Below are 26,800 nucleotides of genomic sequence, written 5' to 3' on the forward strand. Positions count from 1 at the left end.
TGTCCCTATGGCAGGCATGGAGGGCGGGCATCCAAACCTGATTACGGTTGGGAGGGTATTTCACTTAGCTGTGCTTCTTATCGAGAAAACAAGATCAAGGAGGTGGTATTTGTCTTTAGCATTTATTTATCATTGGAAAAAAAAAAAAAAAAGAAAAAGAAAAAGAAAAAACCCTTTGAGCAAGCAAAGATCACAAGCACGTCACAATCAATTGGCTATACATTAATTTGTGTGTGTGTGTCTGTGTCTGTGTGTGTGTCTGTGTCATTCTCATACGAACAGCAAGAATGAAAAAGCACCACGAGGAGGTGTGCTTAACACATTACAAGAGACAATTTGTGATATGCAACCAAACCCAGGCCACAAAATATTAATTAGACACTTCCTATCTGCCTCCAAGAGGCAAGAGTTTGTGGAATTCGTGGGAGCCGTGTTTTTACACCAGACGCGTTGCAAATGAAGAAGCAGGTGATCGGTGTGCAAAGCAGTCAGAAAACAGGAGCTCGGGAAGCAATTAGCACCATTTTTGCAGAAAGGAGAAACAGTACAATACAGTGAAAATGAGAAAGCAAGCAACTGACAGCATAGGAACTTTCACAGGGCAGAAAGCAAAACATTACTTTTTTCTTTTTTTTTTTTCTTTTTACAAGGAAAGCAAAAACATAGTACATGTTAGCGGTGAAACAGAGTCAGCATTGTGGTAGCTGGAAACACAGAACAGCAGAGCACTCTTTCCCAGTGGGATCGACAAGCTCAGAGTCCAAAGTGAACTTGAAACGGCAGAGATTTTGTCTCCTTTCTGATAAACCTGAGTGGGCCGGATGGGCGGAAAGTCTGTGGGAGGTTGAGCAATGCAGGATTTCACCCTGAGTCCTGACTCTACTGCGGTTCCCGGCACTAAATGTGATGCTAAACCACGTGCTCGGATGTATGCTGAGGACCTGCTGCAATGGAGCAAAGGAAGGATTCACACCCCTACTTGGTGGCTCTCTAAGGTGGAGGCCCTGATGGTTTCCCAGGCTCTTTCTGCAAAAATTGAAACCTTCCAAGGATCCTTCATCCCTCCCAAAGAGAGGCGTCCAAACCAGGCAGATAAATGGCCCTTGGAAGGCGACTCCACTAAAGAAGGCGCTTTGACCACCAGCAAGCCCTTCATGTCTAGCTTTGCAGTCAGAAACCTCTAAAATCTTTGTGTATTAAGGAAATACAAGGCCACATTCTGACCACTCACTGTTCATATTTAATTTATACACCATGATGGGTGCTCTTCATGGAGAAGAAGCAACCCTGAGGACTGGGATGTTGAGTAGCTGATCCAGGCTGTGGATACGCTTGGGTTAGGTGGTCGGAGCATGGCTCTTACTGACATCCCTTGGCCAAAATTTGGTTCCCGTTGAATTCAAGGACTAAATTACCACCGAATTCAAGGTGAAATGGTGGCAACTGCGCTGTTACTTGGAATGTGAAACTTAGGGCAAAAAATAACTGGGAGCGTGGCTTTGCATGGTCTTTCTATGTGTGCAGTGAGCTCAGCGTGCTGGGCTGTTGGCAACTGTCTACGTGCCTTCCTGACATTTTCTGCCTGCTGCCACACGTCATCTTCACGGCTGTTGCTATATCCTGAGATAAGAAGGGACGTTATTGAAGAGTGTGAAGATGGATGAAGCACCTAAATGCCAAGAAACCACAGAGAGTCTCGGAAGCTGGGGCTCCTCTGGCCAGCTGCCCCCTGTGCAATGGGGTGGGAAGAGCTGGGAGCTGCGTTCCCCTCCGCGAGTTCAGCGCAAGCCTTTCGCCGAGCTGCTCTGGAGACAGAGCTGAGCTTTGCACTCGAGCAGTGCTGCAGGGGCTTCTGAGCACTCAGAAAAAGCAATGGTCACTATGGACAGGTCAGCGTCTCCATGGAGCATGCACATCGAAAATGCGTTACATTCGCAAAGATTTCCACAGTTTTACTTCCTGGAGGATTTCCCTGGTTTCCTCCTAAACATCGGAGGTTTAAATATATATATTTCTATATATGAATATATATTTTCCACATACACAACCTGACTAGCTCATAGCACACAGTTCTAACACAGCTAAGCTTGGAAATACACCACTGAATTCAGAACACTACACTTACTTATACTCAAAGCTTTAGGCTGTTAGCGCAAGGCAAACAGGACACATCACACAATACACTGAACTTGGCATTTATTCATCACTAAGGCCAGCAAATGTCACTATCTGTATACCACAGAGCTTCCCTCCTCTTTGGAAACTGTCTCTCAGCCTTGTAGCCCACCACTCACGCCTGTTTCCAAGAGATCCCATCCTAACGGGGTGAGCTTCCAAAAACGGGACTCTGCACCTTCCCAGCCCATCCCTTTTCCTATTAGGTAGTTTCACTTCTCTCAAATATCCCAACAGCGAGACTTTCCTCACTCAAACATCTTCACAGCAACACAGTTCTGAAACCCTTCTCTTACACCGCCTCCCTGCCCTACTTCTCTCTCTTCGTTCTTCCCAATTGTCTGCTCTCTCGAAGTTTCAAGCTGGACTGTGTGTTAGGATGGAAATATTGAGCTGCAGAAACAAAGAAGGACCCTGCATCTTCACTTCCATCTATTCTGCACAACTGTGACAGCAGAGTTTAACAGCTTTGTTTGGTCAGATCAGGGTTAATCCTGATGTATTTAGGACCCAACCCAGGAATTAGGCACATAAATTTGGGTTGGGGCCATACCTCTCCCAGCTCCCACTGACTCAATGACCCTAATTTTGGGGTATTTAGTGCCAGTCTGGCCCTCCAGCTTGTGGAAATCCACCCAGTCTCATCAACGTGAAGTTGCTGGGCTAGTCCATGCTTGCTGACAAATGGTCCCCCTCTTCTTGCAGCTTCCAAATAGGTCTTGCTGGGCACAGTAAGATTAAAAACCCGAGATCTTGCTTGAAGGGAGTCTGGGGATCCCAGCAACTGGGTTATGGCCCTCTTAGGATGCTTACAAGCCAATGTGAGCTCCAACAACTAGTAGAGTCAAAACAACAGAGGCTAACAGCCTCCAACCTTGACAAAAACAACCTTGGTGACTCATTTCTTTCTACTCCTTGGAAGGCCACACCTGCAAACTAAACCTTTTTCTGGAATCTAGCGCTGTCTACTGGCACCCCAGAAGTGAAGAAAATGGACCACGATACAAAACAAACCAGGAACAATTAAAAAGATGCATATCCTAGGGGAAACAACGGGGAAGAACAACCTGCTGATAACCTAGTCTGGCCTGCCACGCTCTTGGGAAGTCTTCGCTGCTCTCTGCACCTTCTCTCCCTCTTAATTTGAATCAAGGCCTTCAAGTGGCATTGAGGGGCGAAGCTGCCCTGGTGCAACCACAGCTAGGCTGGGGGAGGATTGGGCCCTTTATTTGCAATGGGATCTCCTTCCCCGTTGCTTTCTGGAGCAAAACTCCCACCGGTTTCACCAGGAGAAATGGCTCTCAGCCACACCACCAATTCTAGCAGATTTATGGCAAATCCACGGCACCACAAATGAACCTCTGATCCTCTCCAAGGGCTTTTGCCTGCTGACACCAGTGGGAGGTGACTGAACAACGACCTACCCCAAAAAGGACCTCGTGGGATGCAAGCACAGCCCCTCGACGGGCACTTCCATGCTGTCAAAGCACTGAAGGACCAAGCCCAAGGAAAGGGACAGGCTGCTGGACGTACTCACAGTTGATCCATACCCTTCATCTCCTACGACCCCGCTTGTGCATTCCCACATCCCTCCTGCGCTCGCCCTCACTCTGTGCAGAGCCGTGTTGTGCAGGCAAAGCAGAACAACCTGACCTCAGAAACAAGGATTCGCTAATCCTCCTCGGAAATAAAACAGAAAAGCTTCTAATACAATCAGAACAAAAAGCAGATTAGAAGCCTCTAATTAATTTTGTGGCCTTTATTTAATCAAAGGAAAAAAAAAAAAAAAAAAAAAAAAAAAGGAAAGAAAGGAGGAAAAGAAAAAAGAGAAAGAAAGGAAAGTGCAGTGACATTTACTCTTTTGCCTCAGCCAGTTTATTGTTCATCTCTTTACTTTTCTCCTTGTCCTCTGGCTTTGCTGTGTTGGAGGTCTCGGCGCTCTTTTTCTTGGCGGCCCGGCCCGATGCAATCTGCTTGTCTTTGGCCTTTTTCAGGGGTTTATGGCTTGTTGTGGTCTTTTTTGGTTTGGAAGGCTTTACGCTAGGCTTTTCCACCTGCACGGAGGGTGACACACAAAACAACACAGAGACATGGAGAGAGAGGGAGAGAGAGACACAAGGACAGGTGGAAAACAAAGTTTAGATGAGAAACATCACGAACATCACTTATCTACTCAACTATGCCCTGCCACGAAGGAGCTGGGCGCATGCTGAGTTGCAAATGGCCAGCTCCTTTCGTGGTGTTGATGTCCCCAAGTCACAGTGTCCCTGAAGCCAGAAGAACCGTGCCCATTGCATCCGAATTGGGGCATAGTAGGGTAAAGAGTGGGGTGAATGCTACCAGACATTTTATCAATTTCTCCATCTGTCTCTGAGTTCAGGAGGGGCTTTGCAAGCCTAGGAGGGATTGTCTCTCTGGATTCAAAGGCAAGAAAAGATGCTCAGAATGAAGAGAGGTACAAATCCTTGCCTTTCTTGCTTGATTCCTCCATCTCAGTGCAGGACACTCAGTGGCATCTGAGCAAACCCTACAAGGGTGTCTTGCACCCCCCCCTTTTCTACAGCCCCAAAAGTAAGGAGAACAGCTTCAAAATTAAGGAGGAACAGAAGCCTTCAGCTCCTCCATGCTATTCCTCTGAGACCTCACAAATCTAAGCAGTTACAAACTCTGAAAAGGACAAATAGTCCTAGGTTTAATACTGCATGGACTGACTCCATTTATATGCAAATCCTCAGTTGCTGCTAGAACACAAAGGCTGGATGAGACTTCATCCCAAGCCCTTCTTGACACATTCTCCATCTAACCAAAGCCAACAGTGCTGGCTGTCAAAACCTGAGGAGGTCTCTGAATTAATTGCAGATCTAGATCTGGATCTTACCAGGTTGTTCCTGGGGTAAAGTGTAATGTGGTGTGCCTATAGCTTTAGAGGGGAAAAGAGAAAGTAATCCAGATTAATGACCTGGGAAATGACAAAGCAAAACTACTTCATTTGTGCCTCACGTCTTTACAGCTTGCCACAGGGAAATTTTGACTCCAAAGTGCATCAACTTCCACTAGACCCCAACTGCAAGGTGGAACCCTATATGCACCCGCTGGTCCGAAATGAAGATGCCATGCAAGGGGAATGAGCACAGGCAGGTTCAGCCCAGCCTTACTGCTTTGGACACGTCCCACCAGGAGCAGTGATGGTCCTGGGACCCTTCCACTGTGTTTCTCACCTTTGGAGGTTCTTTGTAAGGTTCGCTGTAGAGAGTGCGTATCCTTCTGCGCTCCAGGAATTTGTTATCGGCTGGAGCAGGCTTACTGGTTTCCCCCTTGAATTGAGCGCTGTAACTGGTTTCGTGGGTCATTTTCTCTTCCGGCGGCTTGTACTGGGCCTTAGCTTTTATAGCTTTCACAGGCTTGACGTCTATCCATGGTCTGAACTCATTTCTGAAGATGAAAAAAAGAAAAAGGTTCAGGAATTAAAACAAGGAAAATAGCGGTGATGTGGGAACAACCTCCCCACTGCTCTAATTGGGAGGGCTTCTGCCCTCATCCAGTCAGGTTTCCAAAAAAAAAAAAGAAGGATCTCACAGCTCATTTTCAACCTCATCCTATACACATTAATACATCAGGAAAACTTCAAATTAAATTTGATCTATTTGATCTGTTAAAGTCAGCCAGTTGCAGGCACTGGACAACCCATAGCTACTTCCGTGGATGAAACCATTGATGATTTTCTGGCATCACCTCTGCCCTGAAGCTACCTGTAAACAGTTCCTTATTCTTGTCATTAGGGTGGAAGTAAATACTGAGAAAACAACCTCAAAATTCATGTTCTGCTGCATGTTGGTAACTCAACCCTGGACACACACTTCTCACCACGCTTCCCCCTAGGCAAGGTACAAGTGTAGGGAGACAAAACTTCCTACAGCCACCCCTCATGAGTGTAAGTAATGAATTACATCACATCTACACCATTTCATCTACATTTCACCAAATTATGCTCAACAGCTTTTGTTAATTCTATAAAAGAGCAATAAAAAATAAAGCTGTCTCAGATGTAAATCCTAGCACATGAGGAAATGGACTGGTTAGCAGATATTGTGGGCTGTGGTTTCTTCTGTATGAGATGAAGACAAATTCCAGAGTTACTAAAAAAAGTAAGTCCTTCATTTATTTTGGACAGAGCTGCAACTGCTTGAAACAACAACAACAACATGTTTCAAAGATTTTTAGCATCTGCTGGGATCACACTCTGGTTCCCATCCTTCTCTTGCATTTTTAATTCTTCCCAACATAGCATCAACATGTTTCTTAGTTGTCCCAACACAGCACCAACACGTCTCTGATTTTTAAGCAACCCATTTCATTTTCTTTCTAAAAACTGCCATTCATCCAAGAATGGAGATGGAAAACCCCCCACGTGTTGCTAACTTTGTGCTCAGACATGGTTCCAGGCAGTGTGTTAAGATCCTTAAGACTCCAAGACAAGCTCCAGGAGGTATCCTAAAAGTGGTGACAGGAGCCCTCTGCAAAGGGGTGATTTTTCCTTGGGGAATAAAGCTCTTGTCGGATACTTGCACGGATACTGCCTGTCTGAAGGATGTTGTTCTTTACAAAACTGCGGTGCACTGAAGGAAATACACAAATATTCCTTTGGCTGCTGTTCACCACGTCACCCATTCCTCCACAGACAGCCCTCTGCAGCCCACTGTTGGAATAGCTTTCCCATAGGAAGGCTTGACAAAAGGAAACATCTTTACAGAACTGGATTAAAGATGTGAAAACCTCACTGATAATTTCCATCCCAAACTCCACAGAAGATAGGAAGCTTCTTCCTAGGACCCACTATTGTCCCATAAGTACATTTTCAACTGCTTTCTAAAGGCTACAGCATTGTACAATAATTCTCTTTGTCCACGTCTATCTGTCACTCAGATCCCTTGGGCCATGTTCCTGTAGAGTCCCACCAGAGCCATCCTGGACCAGCTGTGACCAAGCTTAAGATTTTCAGGGCTCTTCATTTCACTGAGGAAGATTTTAAGACCTGCTCTCTGGGCATGACATGGAGGGGCTGAGCTGAAATAGAGACTACAAGTCTCCTGATTTTCTGCCCAGCTCTGGTCCCAGCCTTAAAAAGTATAATTAGAATCAATCGGGAACTCAGTGTTGACCTCAAATGGAAATAGAAATGAAACTTAACAACAACAAAAAAGACTTTGTGAGACATTAGATGACCTTTCCAAGCCCAGCTCAGCAGGAAACACTCCCAGGGAAGATAATGGGAGTTTAACCCCACAGACGTGACCAGAAGATGCATGGGATGGGAAGTCTTGCAAATTAATAGGCAGCAAACCATGAGGTTGATGTGAGCTCCAAGCTCTCTGGAGATGCTCACCAAAAGCCATGTAGGAACTCATTGCCTGCATCTCCTGCAGCCAGAGCAGAGCCAAAGGGAGGATGAAGGGGCAGATGGGGCCAGGTTTAACCACATCAAAGCTTTTTAAAGAACTCCAAGGGGAGTTTGTTATGTTTGTTCAGAACCAGCACAGAATGCTAAATGGGTTCTGCTGAGAGCCGTTTTACCGGCACCAAACCCAGCCTGATTCCCTCACCCTGATGTGCACGTGTGAAATAATGAAGGGCACAGAAAAGGGAGGCTGGGAACTTCTTGGTGGAGTTCTCTGCAGAGGGGCCATTTCTAGTTTCATCTGGAAAACCGTGGTTCAACTCCCCCCACAGAAAAACACAGATTTTTCATTGGGAAAAAAAAAAAAAAAAAAAAGTCTTTTATGGTATGATTGGTCTCAAATGTTTCATTCATTCTAAAATCAAAAGTTAACTTTCTTCTTCAATTTCTGTAATTGTTTTCTTTCCTGTTTTTTCTAATTCTGTCCAGGACAACACTCTGACTACCATTATGAAGCAAAATGGCAAACTGAAACTGCTTCAGAAGGAATATTTCAGAAAATCACATTCCTCATTAATATTCCACTAAATTGAAATATATATATGCATTTTAGCCAAACTAAGTAGTGAATTTTTCTGGGATTTTCAAATAATTTTGCCTTTCTGGAACTGCAGGTTTTGAGAATGTGTTATTCACTCCCAAATATTTTCCATCTCCTTTCTTTCTCCTAACATAGGGAAAGAGATATTAAGTGGAATGAAAGAGTGGGGAACCTAAAATCAATGGGAATGCCTGGTCAGGGTCTGCAACTCACTGCCAGTCACTGGAGTGCAGCATATAATGAGATTTAATTAAGTTGTGTCTGTTTAGATGGACAATGAGAATATTTAGTCTTACCAATGGAAATTTCAGCAACACATTTTTGAGATAATAGCTACCACCACTCTTCAGCACTTAGCTGTTTCTACAACCCATGGGCTAAGGCAGGAGGTATTCCACACTGCAGGAACATCCTGCCTCCCTCCAGTTGTTTGGTTCTGGCCATGATCAGCCAGAAAATATTGGACTTCCCTATTCTGCTCACAAAGAATTGCTCGTATGAAGAGTACATGCATGTTTTGACCCTAAAGCTGTTCACTTTTTTAACGTGAATGGAAAAATTCCATTCAGACTCAATATAACCAGGCTGAGTATCCTCCTACGACCACAATTTATTGATAAGCCTGTTCAGTGGTTGCAAGAGCCAAAACACGACCAACTCCTAAGACATTTTCAGGAATAAAGGATTACTGCTCTGTGCTGAGATCCTGGGTGCAATAGCAAACTGCACAACACGTTCATGCCTCCTAGAGAAATAAATCCAAAGTCCTGGACCCGGATGACTTCTTGCTGCTCCTGACTTTCTGACATGTTGCGTGTCCCCTGCACCCCAAGACACTGACCTCAGCCATTTCACCCCACCTCCCATCCCACCCACCTTTGGTGATGAGGACAGTTCCAGCCAACTCCTATCCCAATGCTCTTGCCAATGTACAAAATTTGCCATCGCAAGTGCAAGAAACACCCGCTCCTTGCCTGCTGCATCAAGTGCCCTGTCTCCAACTCTTCTGTGGATGCTTAAAGACAGCTTTATCCTCTAACGCCCGTGCTATTATTTTGTACACAATAATTTACTGTAAGGCTGCGCTGGGACTGTGAATGGTGTAACGAAACTCCTGGTGCCCGAGATTATTTTTTTTCTCAAACAATAATAATCAACCTCTAATGCATGCATGCACGCACACGCTCATATACACACACAGAGCAAACCAGTCTGGACAAACCAGTAGCTAATGAGCTGTGCACAAAGGCTAAAACAATGCAATATATTAACATACGAATTTGAAGCTTTGACAATGCACAATGGAGTGAGTGTGAGCAGGCTGGGGAGGGACCGTTGTCCGTGGACATCCCTGTTTAGACCTGGTGTAGAAGAGGAAAGCGCTGAGCCTTCAACAGGGCAACTTCAGCACAGACTGAAGCAGGCTACAAGCAAGAGATGATTAATGTACTGAAAGGGATGAAGTCAAGTCTTTTGGCAGAACAGAAGCGTGCTGCAATCCATTTATGAAAGCTGCTTGAATCAGCAGCCTACAAATCATGGGTATTGCATTGCCCAAGGGCCACGCAGCTCGGCCTTCCAAGGATGCAGGATTATTGCTCATGTTTGAAACCTCATAGATATATGGCTGAAGGCGACAGCGAACAATGCAGAGAGCCAAGGAGCTCAGAGAACAGCAGATATTTTGAAGACCAGCCCCAGTGCTAACAGCCCAGAGGATTCTCGTGCCTCGGGATAGAGATATGAGAAGAACAGTCAGCACCTGGGACACAGAGCAGTGTGGAGAGGTCTGGGTATGCTAAAAATGGGTGAACTCCCACTTTCACTCCAGTTGTAGGCATGCAGCATTCCCCCAAATCCCTGTTGTAAGGCAGACATGGAAAACGCAGAGTCCGAGCCAGCTAGAGGACATCCATCAGCATCAGCTACAGCTCTACCTCCTGGTGGGTAAATGCTCACCAAAACAAAGAGTGGAGACTCCAGGGAAGGTAACAACGGGCCATCCCACTGCTGAAATGCCAAGAAAAACAGGGAAAGGTCCACCTAGAGGTCTGGAGAGAGGCAAAAACCAGCAGCAGTGAGACCTGAACCTTCCTGGTGCGAATCGCATCCCTAGGGGGATTTGCCAGTTTGTGCCTCTCTAAATTTCTCTTGATGTTATACAAGCTCATGCATCCTGCTGAGGATGGAAAAAAAAAAAAAAGGAGGAAAATATGGAAATGATACCGGGTTTCTAATTAGCTGGTTTGTAACCAAACTCAGCACAACTCCAGCATTCGCTTGGCTACAAGTGACTTTGCCAAGGGTCTAAAATACGGCTGTGCTGTCTTCCTTCGTGCAGTGTCTCATCCCTCCACACGGGCAGCTGACTGTACGACTTTCCACAAGGTCAAACAAACCAACTGGCTCGTGGCATGGATGCTTTGACACAAGACTGTAGCAAGATGGGGTTTGGGAAAAGTGCTGCCACAGGGAGATGTGAAGGGCTGCAAAAACCGGAGCAGTGCCTCCCTCGCAAGACAATGTGCACAAGGTCCCAGCTACCACCAAGGCATGGACACGTGTATCAATGAGACTCCTTGTGCAGAGATGTTTTCAGCACCTTACTTCAAGTGTCTGAAGACAAATTGGATGAATTAAAAATGGTTCCGTTCAGCAAAACCCTCCAATATATGCACAATGGCTCTTAGCTGCTCCTTACACGCAAATACGGGCATAAATGACTTCCTGAATCAGAGCCTGGCAGACCACATTGCAAAAGCTGCAAGTGAATCAACAACGTGATTTTTAAGAGGGGAATCTGGCACAGCAAGACGTCCTAAGGTTGAGGAAAACCAAGCTTTTTAGGTCAAGTGAAGCTACTGTATTTCACAGACTCGTAGCACAACCAGCCCAATCCAGCAGCAGGAATACAAAGGCATCACCGAGGGGCCGGGGACTTATAGGAACAAGGCAAAGGGGAGATCACCCATCAGCATTGCTGACACCAGCTCTGCTCCCAGGTGCTCTACACACGTTGCTGTAGCAGCCCCGTTCTCTGAGGGTGTTTTCACAAAGACCTTTTCCACTTGTGGTCTCCCAACTGATGGGGAAAACGCCCCCTTGTCCTGACTTTTCCTGGAAGCTCTGGTGTGAAGCCACTCGAGCTCCTTGCCAGCTCCCATTCCCGAGATCCTGGCCCTTCTCCAGCCTGGGGATGCGTTAGCGATGCTGCAGTTCAGCTGCATTGGAACTGCAGGGCTTGCCCTTGAGGCAAAAGATGGAGACGGGTGGTGCCGGGGATGACAGGTAAGGTTTTGTCTGATTTTTTATCAAATTATCATCCGAACCGCCGATGCGGAAGGATGGGTTTCTCCAAAGGAAGGTCAGAAAATGGCTGTTTGACATGAAATAGAAGCACCAGCTTTCTGCTGCGGTGATGTTATTCATCTGGCTGTGCTTCTCCTCCCTTTAGGGAATCATTACTTCCCTTCTTTCTGCATTTCTAATGCAGCTCAAAATTAGCGTTGCTTTCTGATTTCGTTTCTAGCCTGCGTGACAGGGTAATTGCTCATCCTGACATGGGAGCAGGAATAAATCCAGTGGCGAAGGGGGTAAAGGAGGAACAGGGGGAAGCTTTAATAGCAGCTATTGTTTGGCCACGGCACTGCCGAGCTGGGGCATTGCTCTGCGCTCCTCGCTGCAGCAGCCACTACACGGCTCTATCTGCACACCCTTCACATGCCGTTTGGGCACCAGGTGGTTCTAGGACTTGATGAAAAAACCATGAAAAATTATGGAACTAGTTAGTCAGTTATTATAAGTGCTGCTGTAGGCTTTCATATAAGACATAGCCATCTGGTTTCAAAATGTTTAAGAGGCAACGGGGCAAAATCAGCTGTGGGGTGGCCATGCCAGGAAAGAGGAGCTCAGGTCGGGGTCTCCTTGAACATCCCTTGAGAAGTAGAAGAGCCATGAACCGAGCTCCATGGCAAATTTCAAGCCAAGAACAAGCAGCATTGAAGTTTTTCCTTGCACTGTGCTAGAGCAGTAGCATGCTGCCAAAAGTCCAAAGCAAAGAAAATCTAAAATCTTGAATATTATGCATTTCTTCCTTGCTGCCCATGGCAGCTGAGGGCACAGGCTAACCCCAGCATCTCCTGGCAGCATCCCCTCTACCTCTGATACTCCAGCAGAGCAGATGGAGATCCTGATGGAAAGTCACAGCCCAAATTGCCACTCACACCGACGGATCTGTCTCCTCGATGCCGAACAGACAGAGGAGTCTGCAGCCCAACTTAGAGGCCAAGCTACAATGTGAACGGCCTCTTGTTTTTTGTTAGAGCACTGAAACCTGGGTGTAGGAACAACCAGGTACCTCCTAAGTGATCTACTGCCACAGCTCAGATCCTCCAAGCTAAAATATCATCTGCGAGAGCAAAGCACACACGCATGCTTGGGCTCCAAAATCGACTGATTTTATCCCAATTTAGTCTACAAAGTAAAATACAAGAAATAATAAATAAACCAAATACGTATATAGGCTTTGATGCATGATACCATATTCTCAGAACATAAAAGGGAATTCAAACCCATGACACACCATACCTCCTCCATCCAGCAGGCATGTTTGTACCCAAAGAGATACAATATGATGTTTGTGTCAGGCTCAATGATTCTGCAGCTCAATAAGCTGCATTTCCACCACGCGCCAAGCACACAACACCAGCAGGCAAAGCCAGGCATGGGGAGCACGTTGTATGTGATGTCCTGGGTGACAACTACACAGCTACCACCAGTGCAACACACGGAGCAGACGAATGCAAGATTAACCTACATTGGGTCCGATCACTCATTTTTGCTGTGAAAATGTTCGTTCATGTATTTGAGTTTGTGATATTTCTTTACAAGATTATTTTTTTTTTTTGGCATGCATAGTGACCTGAGAGTTGCTGGCTTTGACAGAGGGCTGAATTCTGCTTTCTATTTTATGCCTTCCCATGCAATGCACCCTTTGAGTGCTATTTTAGTTAAAATTAAAACTATTATTTTGGCAGAAGCATAATAGAGATGAGTGCAAAGGGCACGGATGAAAGAAGAGAGCTGAGTCTTGATAAAGGATCTTGACTTTAACATTATTAAGCTGATAAAAAAAAAAGTTAAGGGCTGAGTCAGATTTCCCTCCATCTTGACCCTTAATACAGTCTCACTTCAGGGGCTGCAAAATGTTGATGTATATGTGCTTCACGCTCTGGATGGCAAGGTACAGAGCTCCCACTCCAGATTGTACATGAGGGAATTAAAAGAGACTTTAAGAGCACCATGGAAAGACTAGTCTGGGTTTAGGACGCTGTGGGTTTCTTTGGAAAGAGTAGAAGAGGACAAGGCTCAATATTCCCATGTAGAAAATGACAAAACCAGCATCACAAGTCCCTGGAGCTGCACAGGTGTAACGGAGACCAGAATTAGGTGCCTATTTCTGATGATATTATCCCATTAAAGCACATCACATTTAACTTTGCAGTACTCAGTCCACTCTGCTTAAAGTCAATCCATCTTTCCTTAGAAGCTAGCCCTGCTTGCAGGTGGCACAAAAGTAGGTGAATTGTAGAAAATGAGCGTAGAAAATGCTCTCTGCTTCCCCACCACCCCCCTGCAAGCCTGGGAAACCATCAGCATCACTTGGGCGTCACTAATGATGAAGCGGGGACGGCTCGGGCGCCCAAACAACTGCACGAGTCCCGTGGCACCAAACCCATAAGTGCTGGGACCATCAGAGCCATCTCGGGGGAGTCTGGAAAAGAGACAGCACAGGGCAGAGGAGCAGATGGCTGCCTTGCAAAATCTCCTCCTAATTAACTAAAACACGGACCGATGTAAGTGCACGAAGTAATTACTGGTCACTGCTGGTACGGCAAAAGCTGTCATGAAATAAAAGAGTGTAAGGAGGGCTGGGAAAGCTTCAGATGAGGAAGCAGGCTCTGGAAAAAAAAGGTTATTTTATAATTAATTGCTTGCTTTCAAGGCTTTCTCCAGTGCTTGCAGCACAAGGAGTGGAAAGCTGTGAAGGCAAAGCGTAGACAAAATGGGTCGTGTCTTCCCTTCGAAGGCGCTTACATGCAGTGACTGATGAAAAGCATCACTGCCAGCACTGCTTTTGGGGTAAATGCCAAAATACTGGTGTAAATGCACCACTGCCATCACAGACCCACAAAATCAGAGTGCCTGCATGCTGGAGGCACAGCATGCAGCAAGGAGCAGCAGGCGAGGTGTGGGATTTACTCCCTTTGGAGAAGAAAGCCAAGCACAAACGTGAATTTCAATCTCCAGATGCAACACGCACCAGGGAGCTAAAACCAAGAAGAGATGAAAGAAAATCCCAGGGTGTGTGCGTCTCCACCATGAAACACGACACAGCTGCATGTGCCAGAGGAGGAGATTTAGGATTGCTGTGCGCTGAAAACAAAGCCCCATGAGATGCACAGGCTGGAAAGAAACGCCCCAAAAAAATGGAAGACTTAGATTCTGTTCTCAATTTCATGAGCATTTTGTATTGACATGGTTTTGGAAGACCATGGGATGTTATCACCCAAGGTGCTGATGTCCTGGGGTCTCTTGGTACCTCCCTGGAGGTTGCAAATGGGGCTTTGACACGGTGCTGGGATGATGCTTGTGTGTCCAGAGCTCCCAGAGCAGCTCAGGCTCATGCCTGCTCCACTAGAATAGCCTTAAAAAATACCTTTGTAAATCTGCTTGCCAAAAAGGATGTTGTAAATGTGGAACTGAATAAAAATGCATGCCCACGAGATGCTCTCTGCAAGCATCAGCAGTCCCAGCCCTACCTGCCAGACACCTGGCTGCTAGCACATGGATGCGGGCACTGTAATTCCCCTCCTAAAGCAAATACAAAAATAAAACCCTCCCAGGCAGTAAATTTGGGGAATAACATAAATTAAAAGCCCAAGTTTTACAGCTCATCTGCAAAGAACTGGAAGGGGGACTGGTTATTACTAAGCACTCTGGTGCACACAGCAAAAGTTTACAGCCTCTTGGAGCCATTTGTATCCATTGGGTAAATAACACCCGTTTGGAAATGAGATGATCTGCAAATACTTCTTCTTTTGGAGATGTTCCAAGCTTAATCGAGAAATAAAACATGCTAGGGACAAGCGTATTAAGCAGGTACTTAATTGAGAGATGAGACAAAGGCACCGCTCTTGTCTCGCAGGCAGGGCATGCACGTTTTAAACACACTCCTAGATTGATATTTATTGCATCCGACAGAGCAGAAAGGCTCGGGAAAAGCACTCCTTCCCCTCCCATAAATAATTCACCGTTTGTAACAGTTCATAAAATGTTTATATTAACTAATAATTAAATATTGCATATAACTTACGTTCCAGCCAGGAGAAAAATCAGCCCGAAGGAGGGTGGGGAAAAATGACTGCCCTGAAGCTGTCACGTTGGGTTAAAAAGGCCAATTCCTGCCTACAATTGATGCTCCTTCTGCTCTGTTGGACCAAACCCTGATCCTGCCCCAACTACAGGGCTTTTTCCATTGATTTCCAGGAGCTTAGCATGGGCATGCTCTCATGTGCAGAAATTGTGTGGTTTTCCATGCAGGCTCTCCCCATGCAGCGGTTTTCAGCTAGAGGCAATGGTCCCATATTAACCCCTGCCATTGAGCAATAATGTTTTTCACTTCAGATCCCCAGCTATGTAACCCAACACGTTTCAAGCCCACTAATGGGTTATTGGCTATTTAGTTGTGGAAACACAAGGTCCAGCATGGGACAAGACTTCAAGAGCTGTACCCCAGCCTGGGGTAAAGGAGCAGGAGCAAGGCAGGGAGGACAGAGGGTAGTGGGGAAGTGGTGGAGGAGCAGCAGAAGCCCTCAAGATAATATGAATCAAATATCATCGTGTGTACACCCAGGCACCTTTTATTAAAACTATAATTGCTCGATCCAACCCGTGCCTTGGGGAGCATAAAAAAAAAAAGCAAGCAGCACCAAGGTCACTGCAGACAGAAAATCAATGCAGGGAATGAATGGTAATGACTTTTTTTTTTTTTCCTGGAGTCAAAGAGATGGACTGTAGAGATGTCCTGCTGGCTTCTCCAGAGATGTGCAACACCTCTCAGACCTTGGGCTTGCTCCAGCAAATCTCTTAGTATGTTTTTAGCATTCAGCATTTAAGCCCTGCTCCTCTGGATGCTGATTACAGCAGGTCCAAGCACCCCAACAGATGGCTATATTTTGTATACTCAAAGCAGTGACCTGCTGCTCTGGTGCTCTGCTTTCTACCCAAAATAATTCAGGACTTTCCTGCTTTCTGCAGTCTCCATGCTTTCTGCCCTCCTGACCAATATGATGGGTGTCCTCTGCCAAAATACAGAGCTGAAATCTGTGTAAGACTTTCCCCACATGGAGATATTATATCTTACACGTCACGTTCCTCTATCCACAGCCCAGTACATTATTTGCAAGAAGAGTCTTTTTTATCATTACTACTGTTTTCTAGGCGTGCTATTTTTCAACGCGATAACATTACTGACATCTAATTTGTGATTCCCTGCAGGATTGCTCCGGCACCGGCTCCTCCCACCTGTACCAGTATTACTGCTGGTTTCTGCCTTTATGTCATACCCTCTCCTCTCCTATTGATTTCAGGCTCTGTCTCCAGTACACCAAGACCTCTTTGAACTCCGATTCCAGCACACAAAATGATTTCACCAAGCACAAGCGATGGCCTCAGCTCAAGAGCACATCTCCTGACTGCAGGAAGGAATCAGTTACAAAGGCAGGAGGGAGGCAGTACTGCAAATTTAAGCTCCTTGGGGGTTATTTAAGGCTGGTTACACCCTGTTCAGAAGGGATGAAGCAGCCCCTTCCCTTCACCATGCCGCGAGCCAACCCAGAAGGTCTGCGCTCCCGCAGCAGGAGGAGAGCATCAGGGTTGCAGCACATTACATATGCCAGCCTTTTTTCTGTTAGCCCACTGGGAACGACAGACTATAGCAAAGGCCCACACACAGCAACTGTTATCATCTAAACAATATCAAAGATCTGTCCAAAAATGAGTTTGCTGTTGCCAGCCAGGGGAAAACAAGAGGCAAAATAAGGACTCAGTGGCGGGTGTCCCTTACCCTATGTGCTGCACATCAGTGATGTGAATAAATATCTTCCCTTTCCATATGGTCTTACGCTGAGAATTATGCACTATTTTCCTATTTTTTCACGTTTTCTGAGCATGCTTTTGCCTCATGGGGTGCTCATTTGCTCCTGCACGAGCTCTGGGCACACCTGCAGCACCTCTCCACCCTCCCGAGGGGTGTCTCCATGTCTCCAAACACAGCATAGGGAGGAAGAACATAACAACCAAGGCCAGAGTGATTCCCCTCGTTTCACCTTCTGCTGAAATCCAAATCTAGGATCAAGTTAAAACAACCAGAACTGTTTGCCTGCATGTTGAGCACTTAAAATAAAATGCATCCTCTATGCATTTCAGTGCCTGGAGCAAAGAGGATATGAAAGCAGCCTGTGCAGAAGCAGACCACTTCTAGACATGCTAGCCCTTTCCATGGCATAAAAACAATATAAAACAGATGTTTTCTCCTATTTTGCATCATGCCAGAAGCACTGTGCAGAAGCACCACATCATCACTCCCTTAGGGTTTCACTGATCATCCCGTTTGACTTCCCAACCTTCAAACATCAGCGTGACATAGCCAAAAGCCTGATTTCCAGATCCTGCATGGGAACAACATCCCCAGCAGGCTGTGAACAAGACGGTGATGTGTATGGCACCCCTGAAAGGCTGCTAGGTGTGTCTGAAAAGACACTGGAAGACCAGAGGTGCCTGTGGTTTCTGTGGGTTTCCAGCCCTTGCAGTGATCAGGGAGAGGCAAATCACAGCTGGCCAGAGATGAGAAATCTGCTTTTCCTCCATTGACAAGCATCAGCAGGTTAGTTAGCAAACCCAGGACAAACATGAAGGAGAATCGTGGCAAACAGGTCTGGGGAAGAGCTCAAAAATCCACAAACACAGCAAGAAATGGGAAAAAAATAAATAAAAAATCAGACTTTTGCATCTAATCACCCCCTTAGATGAAATAACTCCACTAATACAGAGCTTGCTCTGTTGCACTGGCAGCAAAGCATTGCTCAAGCTGCAAAAAAAGCCTGCAAGGCACTGAGCATCTTTGCAACCTCCCACCCAAGGCTCTGGCTTGCTGGAGCTCCACAGCCCACCAGGGGACGTGGGCTGGGGAAAGGACCCCCGTTTTGCTGGGAATTGGCACCTGCAGCTTCTCCTTCAACGCCTCTGCAATGAACCAACCTTGGGTCCCACTGCTTCCCAAATCTGGGAATGGGACAAGTTGGGATTTGGGGCCCTGCCTGTGTTTCCAGCCTATCCAAGCAGGATGCACAAGTTTCTTTTAGGCACAGCTGCTTGTCCCAGAGCAGAAACGTGGCCACCTTCATGAGAAAAGGCAAAAGAAAAGCCTGAGGTTCAGCAATCAGGGCTGGTCCCAAAGGGCTTCCTCACCCCATATCGGAATAACCCTAAATTTGACATTTTTTCACTGCAACATCCTGGCCTGGCCAGCTCCAATGTTTTCAAGGCCAAGTTTTAGATGGTTTAACTGGATTTCTGCCTAAACCCAAACTGTTCTGTCTCCCATAAATGCATTCTTCTTAAGGTGTCTGCTCGTCTTAGGAGAAATATGCTTGATCCCTTTATTTGGGAAATGAGCTCTCAGCCCATCTTCCCCTCCATTTGTGCAGCTACAGTACCCCCCTAGCTGGATTTATGAGAAGAAATTAGGAGAAAAAGGACAAAGTGGAAGAAAAAGCCTATCTAATGACTAATTGCATATGAACATTATTTAATTGACAGCTAGCCCTTGCACAGAGCACCCCCACAAGAAGAATATCATTTGTAAATGCAGCAGGGTTGGGATGAGGGTGGAGAAGGAAATCTGAGCCATCAATTCAAGGGCACGAGGATTGAATTCCCTGCCAAACCTGCAGGCAGAGGGGATCTGCAAGAGGACACGCTGGTCCTGCAGGGCTCTGGGGAGAGCAAGGGGGCCTGATCCAGGCTTTGGGCTGAGCTAAGACCCAGCACCAACCCTTGAGCTCTGGGGAAGAGCCCTATTGATTTCTAGGAGTAGAAGCCCTGCTGTTTGCAATTAATATATAGCTCTTTGCCAAAATGCCACTGTCTTCCTTAAACACCTTCATTTTTTTCCCCTTTTGAGCAAGATAAGCAGAAAAGCACCTGCACAGCCCTATTAAAGAGCCAGAAAAGCAAAGCAGCCCAACATCAGCATGGTGCCAGCGACCTCGGGGAGCATCTCAGCCTGAAATTTGCGTTTGCTCCCCAAATATCACCTGGTGGGGCTGGGGGGAAAAACGTGTAAATGCTGATGGACATGGGGAGGGATGGTGCTGTGCAGGAGGTGGGCTGCATCCAAAAGGATGCTATTAATTAAAAAAAGGAGCTATTAATTAAAAGCAAAACGTGTTTGCTACCCAGCACCTGCAGTGTTGGATGCGGGGAGGGGAGAGCAGGTAGAGGTGAAAGCAGCACCTTGCTGAACACTCCTGTACACGTGTGTGTGTATAAATACACCCAGAGAGAGAGGACATCTGAAGGATATTCAGGACGCTGAGTTATAAATCAACAGAAATCCAGCTTCCAGCCTCTGAGGGTTTCCCAAACCCATCCGAACTCAGCCCAGCACAGCACAAGGCTCACCTGGAGCTATCAGCACCAGGGAGAGCCACGAATGCGTTCAGCTAAGGGCAAAGAAAAGCAAGATTGATGTAGGATGGAGTGCAGGAGCACTCAGAAAGCGAAGGTTTTAGGAGACAGGAAAAGCAGAGGTCGTGCTCTAAATGTGAGAGAAGACAAATTTACAGCAGCTCTTTGTGATTTATCTGGCAAACGAAGGACGGGGATAGTCCTGCTGTCTGAATTAGATGATCCCTCTCCTCTTAGCTTTATTTATTGTTTATTTCACAGCAGCAGCTTGAGGCTGCTGAGTGAAATTGGGGTTTGCCCTGCAGCATCTGCGGGAGAGGCTGGTGGTCTGATCAGACACAGCCACGGCTGGGAGGGCAGCAGGGGTGCCTGGCACATCCTCTGCTGCAAGAACCGACCTAGCAGACAAAGGGAATGTGGAAATCTATCCGAAGGCTTCGATCCTGGGCCACGTGGGAAATTCTTAATTAAGCCCGTGAACGTGAACATCAGCAAGAAAGGGAAAGTGGGAGAGGGAAATGCGAAGTGCTGGGAGGCTGAGCTGCAGCCTGGAAGGAGGTTAGCAGTGTTTAACATTTTTAAGGTTGACTTCAGCACAAAAAAAAAAAAAAAAAAAAAAAAAAAAAGTAGGGCAATAGTGATGAGACCTCCTGATGACACAACGCTGTAGGCAGCGCCAACGTGGAGGAGGATGGGGATATCACGGAGGAAGAAAGGGATTGACCTTGACTGCTGTGTTCGAAATGGGGTGAAGAGGTAGTAGTAGTACTAAACACCAGGATTTCTTGCTATGGGATGGCAGCTTTGTGGCTGGGACTGCCTAAAAGAATGATGTGGATGTCCTGGTGATAAGAGGTGCCTCTCTTGTGGTGACTGATAGCACAAACGTGAGGTGGAGATGGGGATCTCCTCGCCAAACCCATGAACAACACCCCACGTCTGCACCTAAAAATGCTGATTTAATTCAGAAAGAGTTGGAGGGGAAGGGCTGGTTCAGGGAATATAGCAGAATCTAAAAGGCTTTGGCTTGCTAGCTGCAGATCCAAGCAACCTGATGGACTAAGGGATACTGGGCAGGGACCCCCAGAGAGAAGAAAAGCACTAAATAACCCAGTGCTGACAGAAAAACAAACCATAACCATGGCCATCACCATCCTCAGACTGGAGATGAGATGATGCCTGCGAACCACCAGGTCTTGGCACAATGTTCAAGCTGGAGTCGTGCAAGTAAAAACCCCTAATTTCTGAGAGTGGCACCCTGTGTTACTGAAAAAGACCGAACATCATGCATATGATTTGATTTACTGGTCCAGAGCATCCCAACCAGTCCTACGTGCCAAGAGGTCCCTGCAGAGGTGATGTAACAGAGCAGAAACAGGGGAAATACTGCTCAGAAAAATGGGAAAAACTGGGACAGCCTTTACATGATTAAACTTTTTAACCCCCCAAAACAAGGTGGTTGCACCCAAGCTGTGTGTTGGAAGCAGTTTTTGGCTCGTACCCCATCCCACACCCAGCCTAGGAAACACACATGGGAGAAGGGTGCAGGTGATCACGTCCCTGTGTCCAGGAATGTGTCCTGGCACTGTTTAATTTATTAATGTAGACATAGCCCATGGATCTGATCAGAAATCTCAGAAGACAAAGGCAAATTTCCAACCAAACTTGTGTGAACAGCATTGCTGAGCAGCTCACCATGGTAGAGCATGTTCTCCAAGGGAGATTTTCAATAAAAGATGGGATAAAAATCAGCCTGGCATGGTCTAGAAACATCATCTCCTTCCTCAGGACTGGGATTTGGACCACATGGTCTTGGGAGGTCCTTCAGTCCCATATTTCCACTACTATAATGATGCAGTATGGATTCCCCATCCCCACACAGCCTGCTCCAGCCCTCCCGTGTGGCCATCCCTCTCCGAATTATCTCCCCTTTCTCAGAAAAAGACCCAGCAGGTGCCCAGGACTGAGTCATTCATCTCCACAGCTTCTGCGATCTCCCCTTTGCTCCACATCCTTAGCACCTCCAGGGCTTGAGATGAATGGCAGCACATTAGCAACAGGCAATTCATTAATACCAGAGGCAGTTCCAATTTGGCCGTTGAAGCCTCCCTTGTTTTATTTCCTCTGATAGGAAAAGAAATTGGAGGAAAAAAAAAATAATAATTGCTTTGGTCAAAAAAAAAAAGAGATCTTTCTGGTGAAGAACTTGAAAACGAGGTTTCTCAATATCACTTCTCTGGGGAAAATTCATTGCCTTATTACTCGTTTCAACACAAAGGGAGCAATATTTCTAATTTCTGCAAAAGGGGTGATATTTTCCCTTTACCTATTACATCTTTTTCTTTTCTTTTTTTTTTTTTTCATGAAAATAAGAAGTTAAGAGAAGAAAGCAAGACGGAGGAAAACAAAACAAAACAGAATACATCTAGCTTTAACATTTTTCCATCGTTTTGCAAAAAAAAATGGGAAACCTTCATTCCTTTGTGCTTTTTTTTTTTTGCCAAACACACTTCAAAGCATTGCACTCTCCCCAGAAAACACCACTGTCTGCACATCTGGTCATCTCCTGGCCCCGCTCCCAGACCCCCAGGGTCAGCTCCAGCCTGGGAGTTCATTCATCTCCATCACCTTCATCCCCATCACCTCCATCCCCATCGTCTCCATCCCCATCGTCTCCATCCCCATCGTCTCCATCCCAATCATCTTCATTCCCATTGTCTTCATCCCCATCACCTCCATCCCCATCGTCTCCATCCCCATTGTCTCCATCCCCATCGTCTTCATCCCCATCGTCTTCATCCCCATCATCTTCATCCCCATCACCTCCATCCCAATCATCTCCATATCCATCATCTTCATCCCCATCATCTCCATCCCCATTGTTTCCATCCCAATCATCTTCATTCCCATCGTCTTCTTCCCCATCACCTCCATCCCTGCTTTGCTCCACCCAGAAGAGCTCAGAGGACAAAGCCCACTCCCAAGCTCAAGCACTGCAGTCACCAGGGCCACTTTATACCCAATGCAGATGAAACCCCGTCATGATGCCACCAGATCCTCCTAGACACCAGACAGCTGAACAAGAAAGGGCTTGATCCAGCAACAAGGATGGGGCCCTTTCCAGGAGTTGTCCTCAGGCCAGGTCCTGGCTCCCATCTGTCCACCTAAAAATCCTATCAGCCACCTAACCCTAGTTGTCCCAGCTGCTGAAGGATGCCCTGGTCCTTACGTGGTCCCTCAAGGTCCACAGGCCACCACAAGGAGCAGAGAAGAGGGTGGTGAAGGGAGACGCAAACTGTCCCCGTAGCATTGCTTGGGTGGCCAATATTTTGGGGACGGACACTGGGGGCAAGAAGCACCTTGGTGCTGGAACCCGCATCACACCAAAGCACAACAGGCCACAGCGGTGGCTTCCAGCTCCTCAGGAAGAAAACAGGACACCAAACAGGGGCACTGCAGAAGAGGAGCAGCCATAAGGCACCAACTGGCCAGCAGATGCCATCGTGCACAACTCGACCACCTCCAAACCTTGATCCCAAGGGCTCCATCCCATTCGTTGCCCCAAGAGTCACTCCACACATGGAAACCTTTAGGATTGAGCCCATCCTCCCAGCATTTCCCTTGCTGTTCTGCAGTATCCCCGGGGCACGTTGAGGCTCCTGCAGATGCGTGCAGCCCTACCACAGCAGCTCCAGCCTTGCTGAAATCACCTGGGCTCACACACTAAAAAACATGGGGAATTTGTGTTTTTGATGTGGTTTTAAAACCATCAGAATAACACTCCTTGGCTTCACCACCCCTGAGCTGCTTCCCAGCATCCCATGACGCTGATCTGCAGCGGTGGCAATGGGCTGTAAGGAAATCTCCCCCTGCTCCCCGTGCTGGTGATTGCACGAGCATGGCAAAGGGCACAGAGGACAAGCCCCGTGTTAGCCATCCTTGCTGCTCCCTGGTCATTAGGGGATGGTTTTGGCTGCCGGGTGGCCCAAAAGGTTGCCCAAATAGGTTTGGGGAGTCTCCAGCCTTGGAGAGGTTCAAGGCTCACCCCGTAGGGGCTCCTGGGAGCAGCAAGGCTCTCAATAGTAACAAGGATTTGGGGAATTGGGCTTTTAAGGAGAACCCAGACAATAAGCAACACTTAAAAGATGCCTAAATTGAGCAGAAAATGAGACCAATTAGCCACAACATCGCTAATGCATTGATGAAGAGGCGCTTACGGCCCAGGGCTGAGTGGCAGAGCAAACAACTCCTCCTGCAATGAGCTGCAAGGAAGGAAAAAAAAGGGGAAGCCGGGGGGAAGGAGAAGCCCTGGGGGTGTCTTGAAAGCTGAGGAGTGACATGGGGAAGGCTGAAGCCTTCAGGTTTCCCTTGAGTCCAACACCTGCACTGCCCTGAGCCTTTTTTTTAGGGGACGATATGCAGCCCAGCCTGTTCTGCTGTGACAATGGCTGCATGGAGGGGAAGGAAAATCAGCATCCAAAGATTTAGGGGAAATAACCCTAATTACCCTTTGCACCAGTGGAAGAGAGCGGCACAGCAGCTCTCCAGCTCCTGGATAGCCTCCAGCACCGAAAAACCTACACCCTGTAAGACGAGCAGACAAAAACGCCCCAAGTCGAACATCACAGGGTTAAAGGACTGCGTGTCGCGCTTGGAAAACCCTTTTCCCCACAAAAGGGTTTAGCCTTAGCAAAAACAGAGAACCCCAAAATCCCTAGTGTCTCAGAGGACCGCCAGCAGCTGGATGAACCTGCGCCCACAGCATCCCCGGGGAGAGCCAGGCCTGGCCCCAGCCTACAGCCCCAAAAATAATCCAAATCTCAATTTTTGAGCCATTTCCTGGCCAGAGAGTTTGAAATCCGCATGGATTTACTACCTGTTTGATGCACAGCCTGCTCCCTAACCCTCCCCAGGGAAGAAAAGCGAGCTTTCTCCTAACACCATCCCCACCACGGCACGCACGTAGGCACGGGGAGAAGCGACAGGACCGCAGTGAGGCTTTGCTCCCAGCCAGCCCCCCCAGCCCCGCTCTCTGCCATCGCCACCCCACTCTCGGCGGCGGTGGGCTCTGCCAAAGAAAGCTCTGGAAAACACAAAACGCCCTTGCAAAGATCTGTGGCAGGGCAGCAGCCGCCCCGCCACTTTTTGTTTTGCATTCCCGACGCATCCAGAAACGCAGCGGCGAGGGGTTTGGCGCCGAGGATCCCAAAAGGGGGTCCCTTCCTAGGGTGAAATCTGGGCACCCGGACCCAGGGAGGGGATTAAAGGGGGGATAAGGGGCTGTGCTACCCCATGGCGCGTTAAATATGGCAGCATCCGAAGGCTGCCCCACCCAAGGACGCGCGTCACCCGCATCCCGCCGCGTCCCCGGGATGCTTTGTCTCGGGGATGCCACCGGTCCCATCGGGAGTGGGATCGGTGCTGGTGGAGTCACAGCGGGTTTCTGGGCACGGGGAAGGCCCAGCAGAGATTTGGGTGCTGGGGTGAAAAGGCCCAAAGCTCCCCGTGATAGCCGAGCTGGTGGCAGGGGGCGAGTTTGGGGGTGGGAATTTTGTGGGTGGGAATTTTGGGGTGGGAATTTCAGGAGTGGGAAATTTGGGATGGGAATTTCAGGAGTGGGAATTTCGGGAATTAAGAATTTCAGGGTGGCAAATTGGGGCTGCAACCCCACCCGGAGCTGTGAACCTCCCCTCCCCAAAGACCCCGCACATTCCCCCGCCCTGCACAGCACCCACCCGTACCCCATCGGCACCCCCAAAATCCGGCCTCGCAAAGCTTCGTGGTGTCATTCCCCCATCCCACCGGGTGGGCAGGGATGGCAAGGGGGGGGGTCTCACCTGTAGGACGAGCTGACCCCCGCCGCCACCACCTCCTCCTTGATCTGCCTGTTGAGGGCATCGGCAGCCGCCCTGCCCCTGCCCGCCTCCGCCTGCTGCCCCCCGGGCTCCTCGCCCTTCTGCCGGCCCTTCTCCCTCCCGGCCCCGGCTTTGGGATGCTCTTCCTCGGCTTCGGGGTCTTCCTCCTTCTTCCTCCTCTTCTCCAGAGCCGGTTTCTCCGGGGATGCTCGCTCCGGACCGAGGACCGGCGAGGGTCCGGCTTTGGGGATCCAGGGGTGATCCCCTCTTTTGGGGATGGGCCAAGCGCGGAAATCCTTCTGGTACTGCGTCTCCTTCTCGAAGGGAGCATCCGAAGGCTGATACTCGCTCTTGGGCTTGCAGCTGGGCTCCGGCCGCTGCACCTTCCAGGGTTTGTAGTCGTGCCGCATCACCGAATCGGCGGGGGGAGAAGCGTGCGGGGCCGGGCCGGGCCGTGCCGAGCCGGGAGCCGCTTCCCCACCTCCTCCCGCAGCAGCAGCATCAGCACCGGGTTGGGTGGCGATGGGGACCGAGGGGCGCTGGGGGGGAGCGGGGACCACGGGCTGGGGCTGCTGCTGCTGCTGCTGGGGGTGCTGGGGATGCTGAGGATGCTGCTGCTGCTCGGTGGCCTCCGAGTATTTGGTGAAGACCAAGGGCACGGCGATGTCCGCCTTGTCCAGCTGGTTCCAGAAACGGGCGATGCAGCAGGCGCGGGTGATGCAGGGCCACGCCATGGTGGCCGCAGGAGGGGACGGGGACAAGGGACCGGGAGAGGGGACGAGGAAAAGGGGGGACGCGCCCGGGGAGGCGCAGCGCAGCGCAGGCACCGCGCAGCGCAGCGCAGCGCAACGCGCCCCGCCCGCGGGGAGGGGGGGGGAAAGGGGGAGAGGGAGGGGTCTGTTTGGGGAGGGGGAGGGGTTTTGGGGAGGGGGAGGGGTGTACCTGCGCGCGTGCACCTGGAGGGGGCGCGTGCACGGCCGGGTGTGCAAGGAGGGGGGGAGAAATGGAGAGCGTGGGGGGGAG

General features: G+C 48.3%; 1 protein-coding gene across 1 annotated transcript in view; it reads right to left on the reverse strand.

Annotated features, from left to right (window-relative positions):
* MAP6 (microtubule associated protein 6) overlaps nt 1–26,511 on the reverse strand; it is a gene marked incomplete at both ends in the record, with an annotated part of 35,177 nt that extends 8,666 nt beyond the window's left edge. Inside the window, 3 exons of the mRNA XM_084288225.1 lie at nt 4,033–4,229; nt 5,394–5,607; nt 25,760–26,511. Coding sequence (XP_084144351.1) covers nt 4,033–4,229; nt 5,394–5,607; nt 25,760–26,511 — 1,163 coding nt within the window. The remainder of the gene's footprint in view (nt 1–4,032; nt 4,230–5,393; nt 5,608–25,759) is intronic.
* Nucleotides 26,512–26,800: the final 289 nt, after the last annotated feature.

The sequence above is a fragment of the Netta rufina genome (genome assembly GCF_964035555.1).
Source record: "Netta rufina genome assembly, chromosome: 1".
Taxonomy (NCBI): domain Eukaryota; kingdom Metazoa; phylum Chordata; class Aves; order Anseriformes; family Anatidae; genus Netta; species Netta rufina.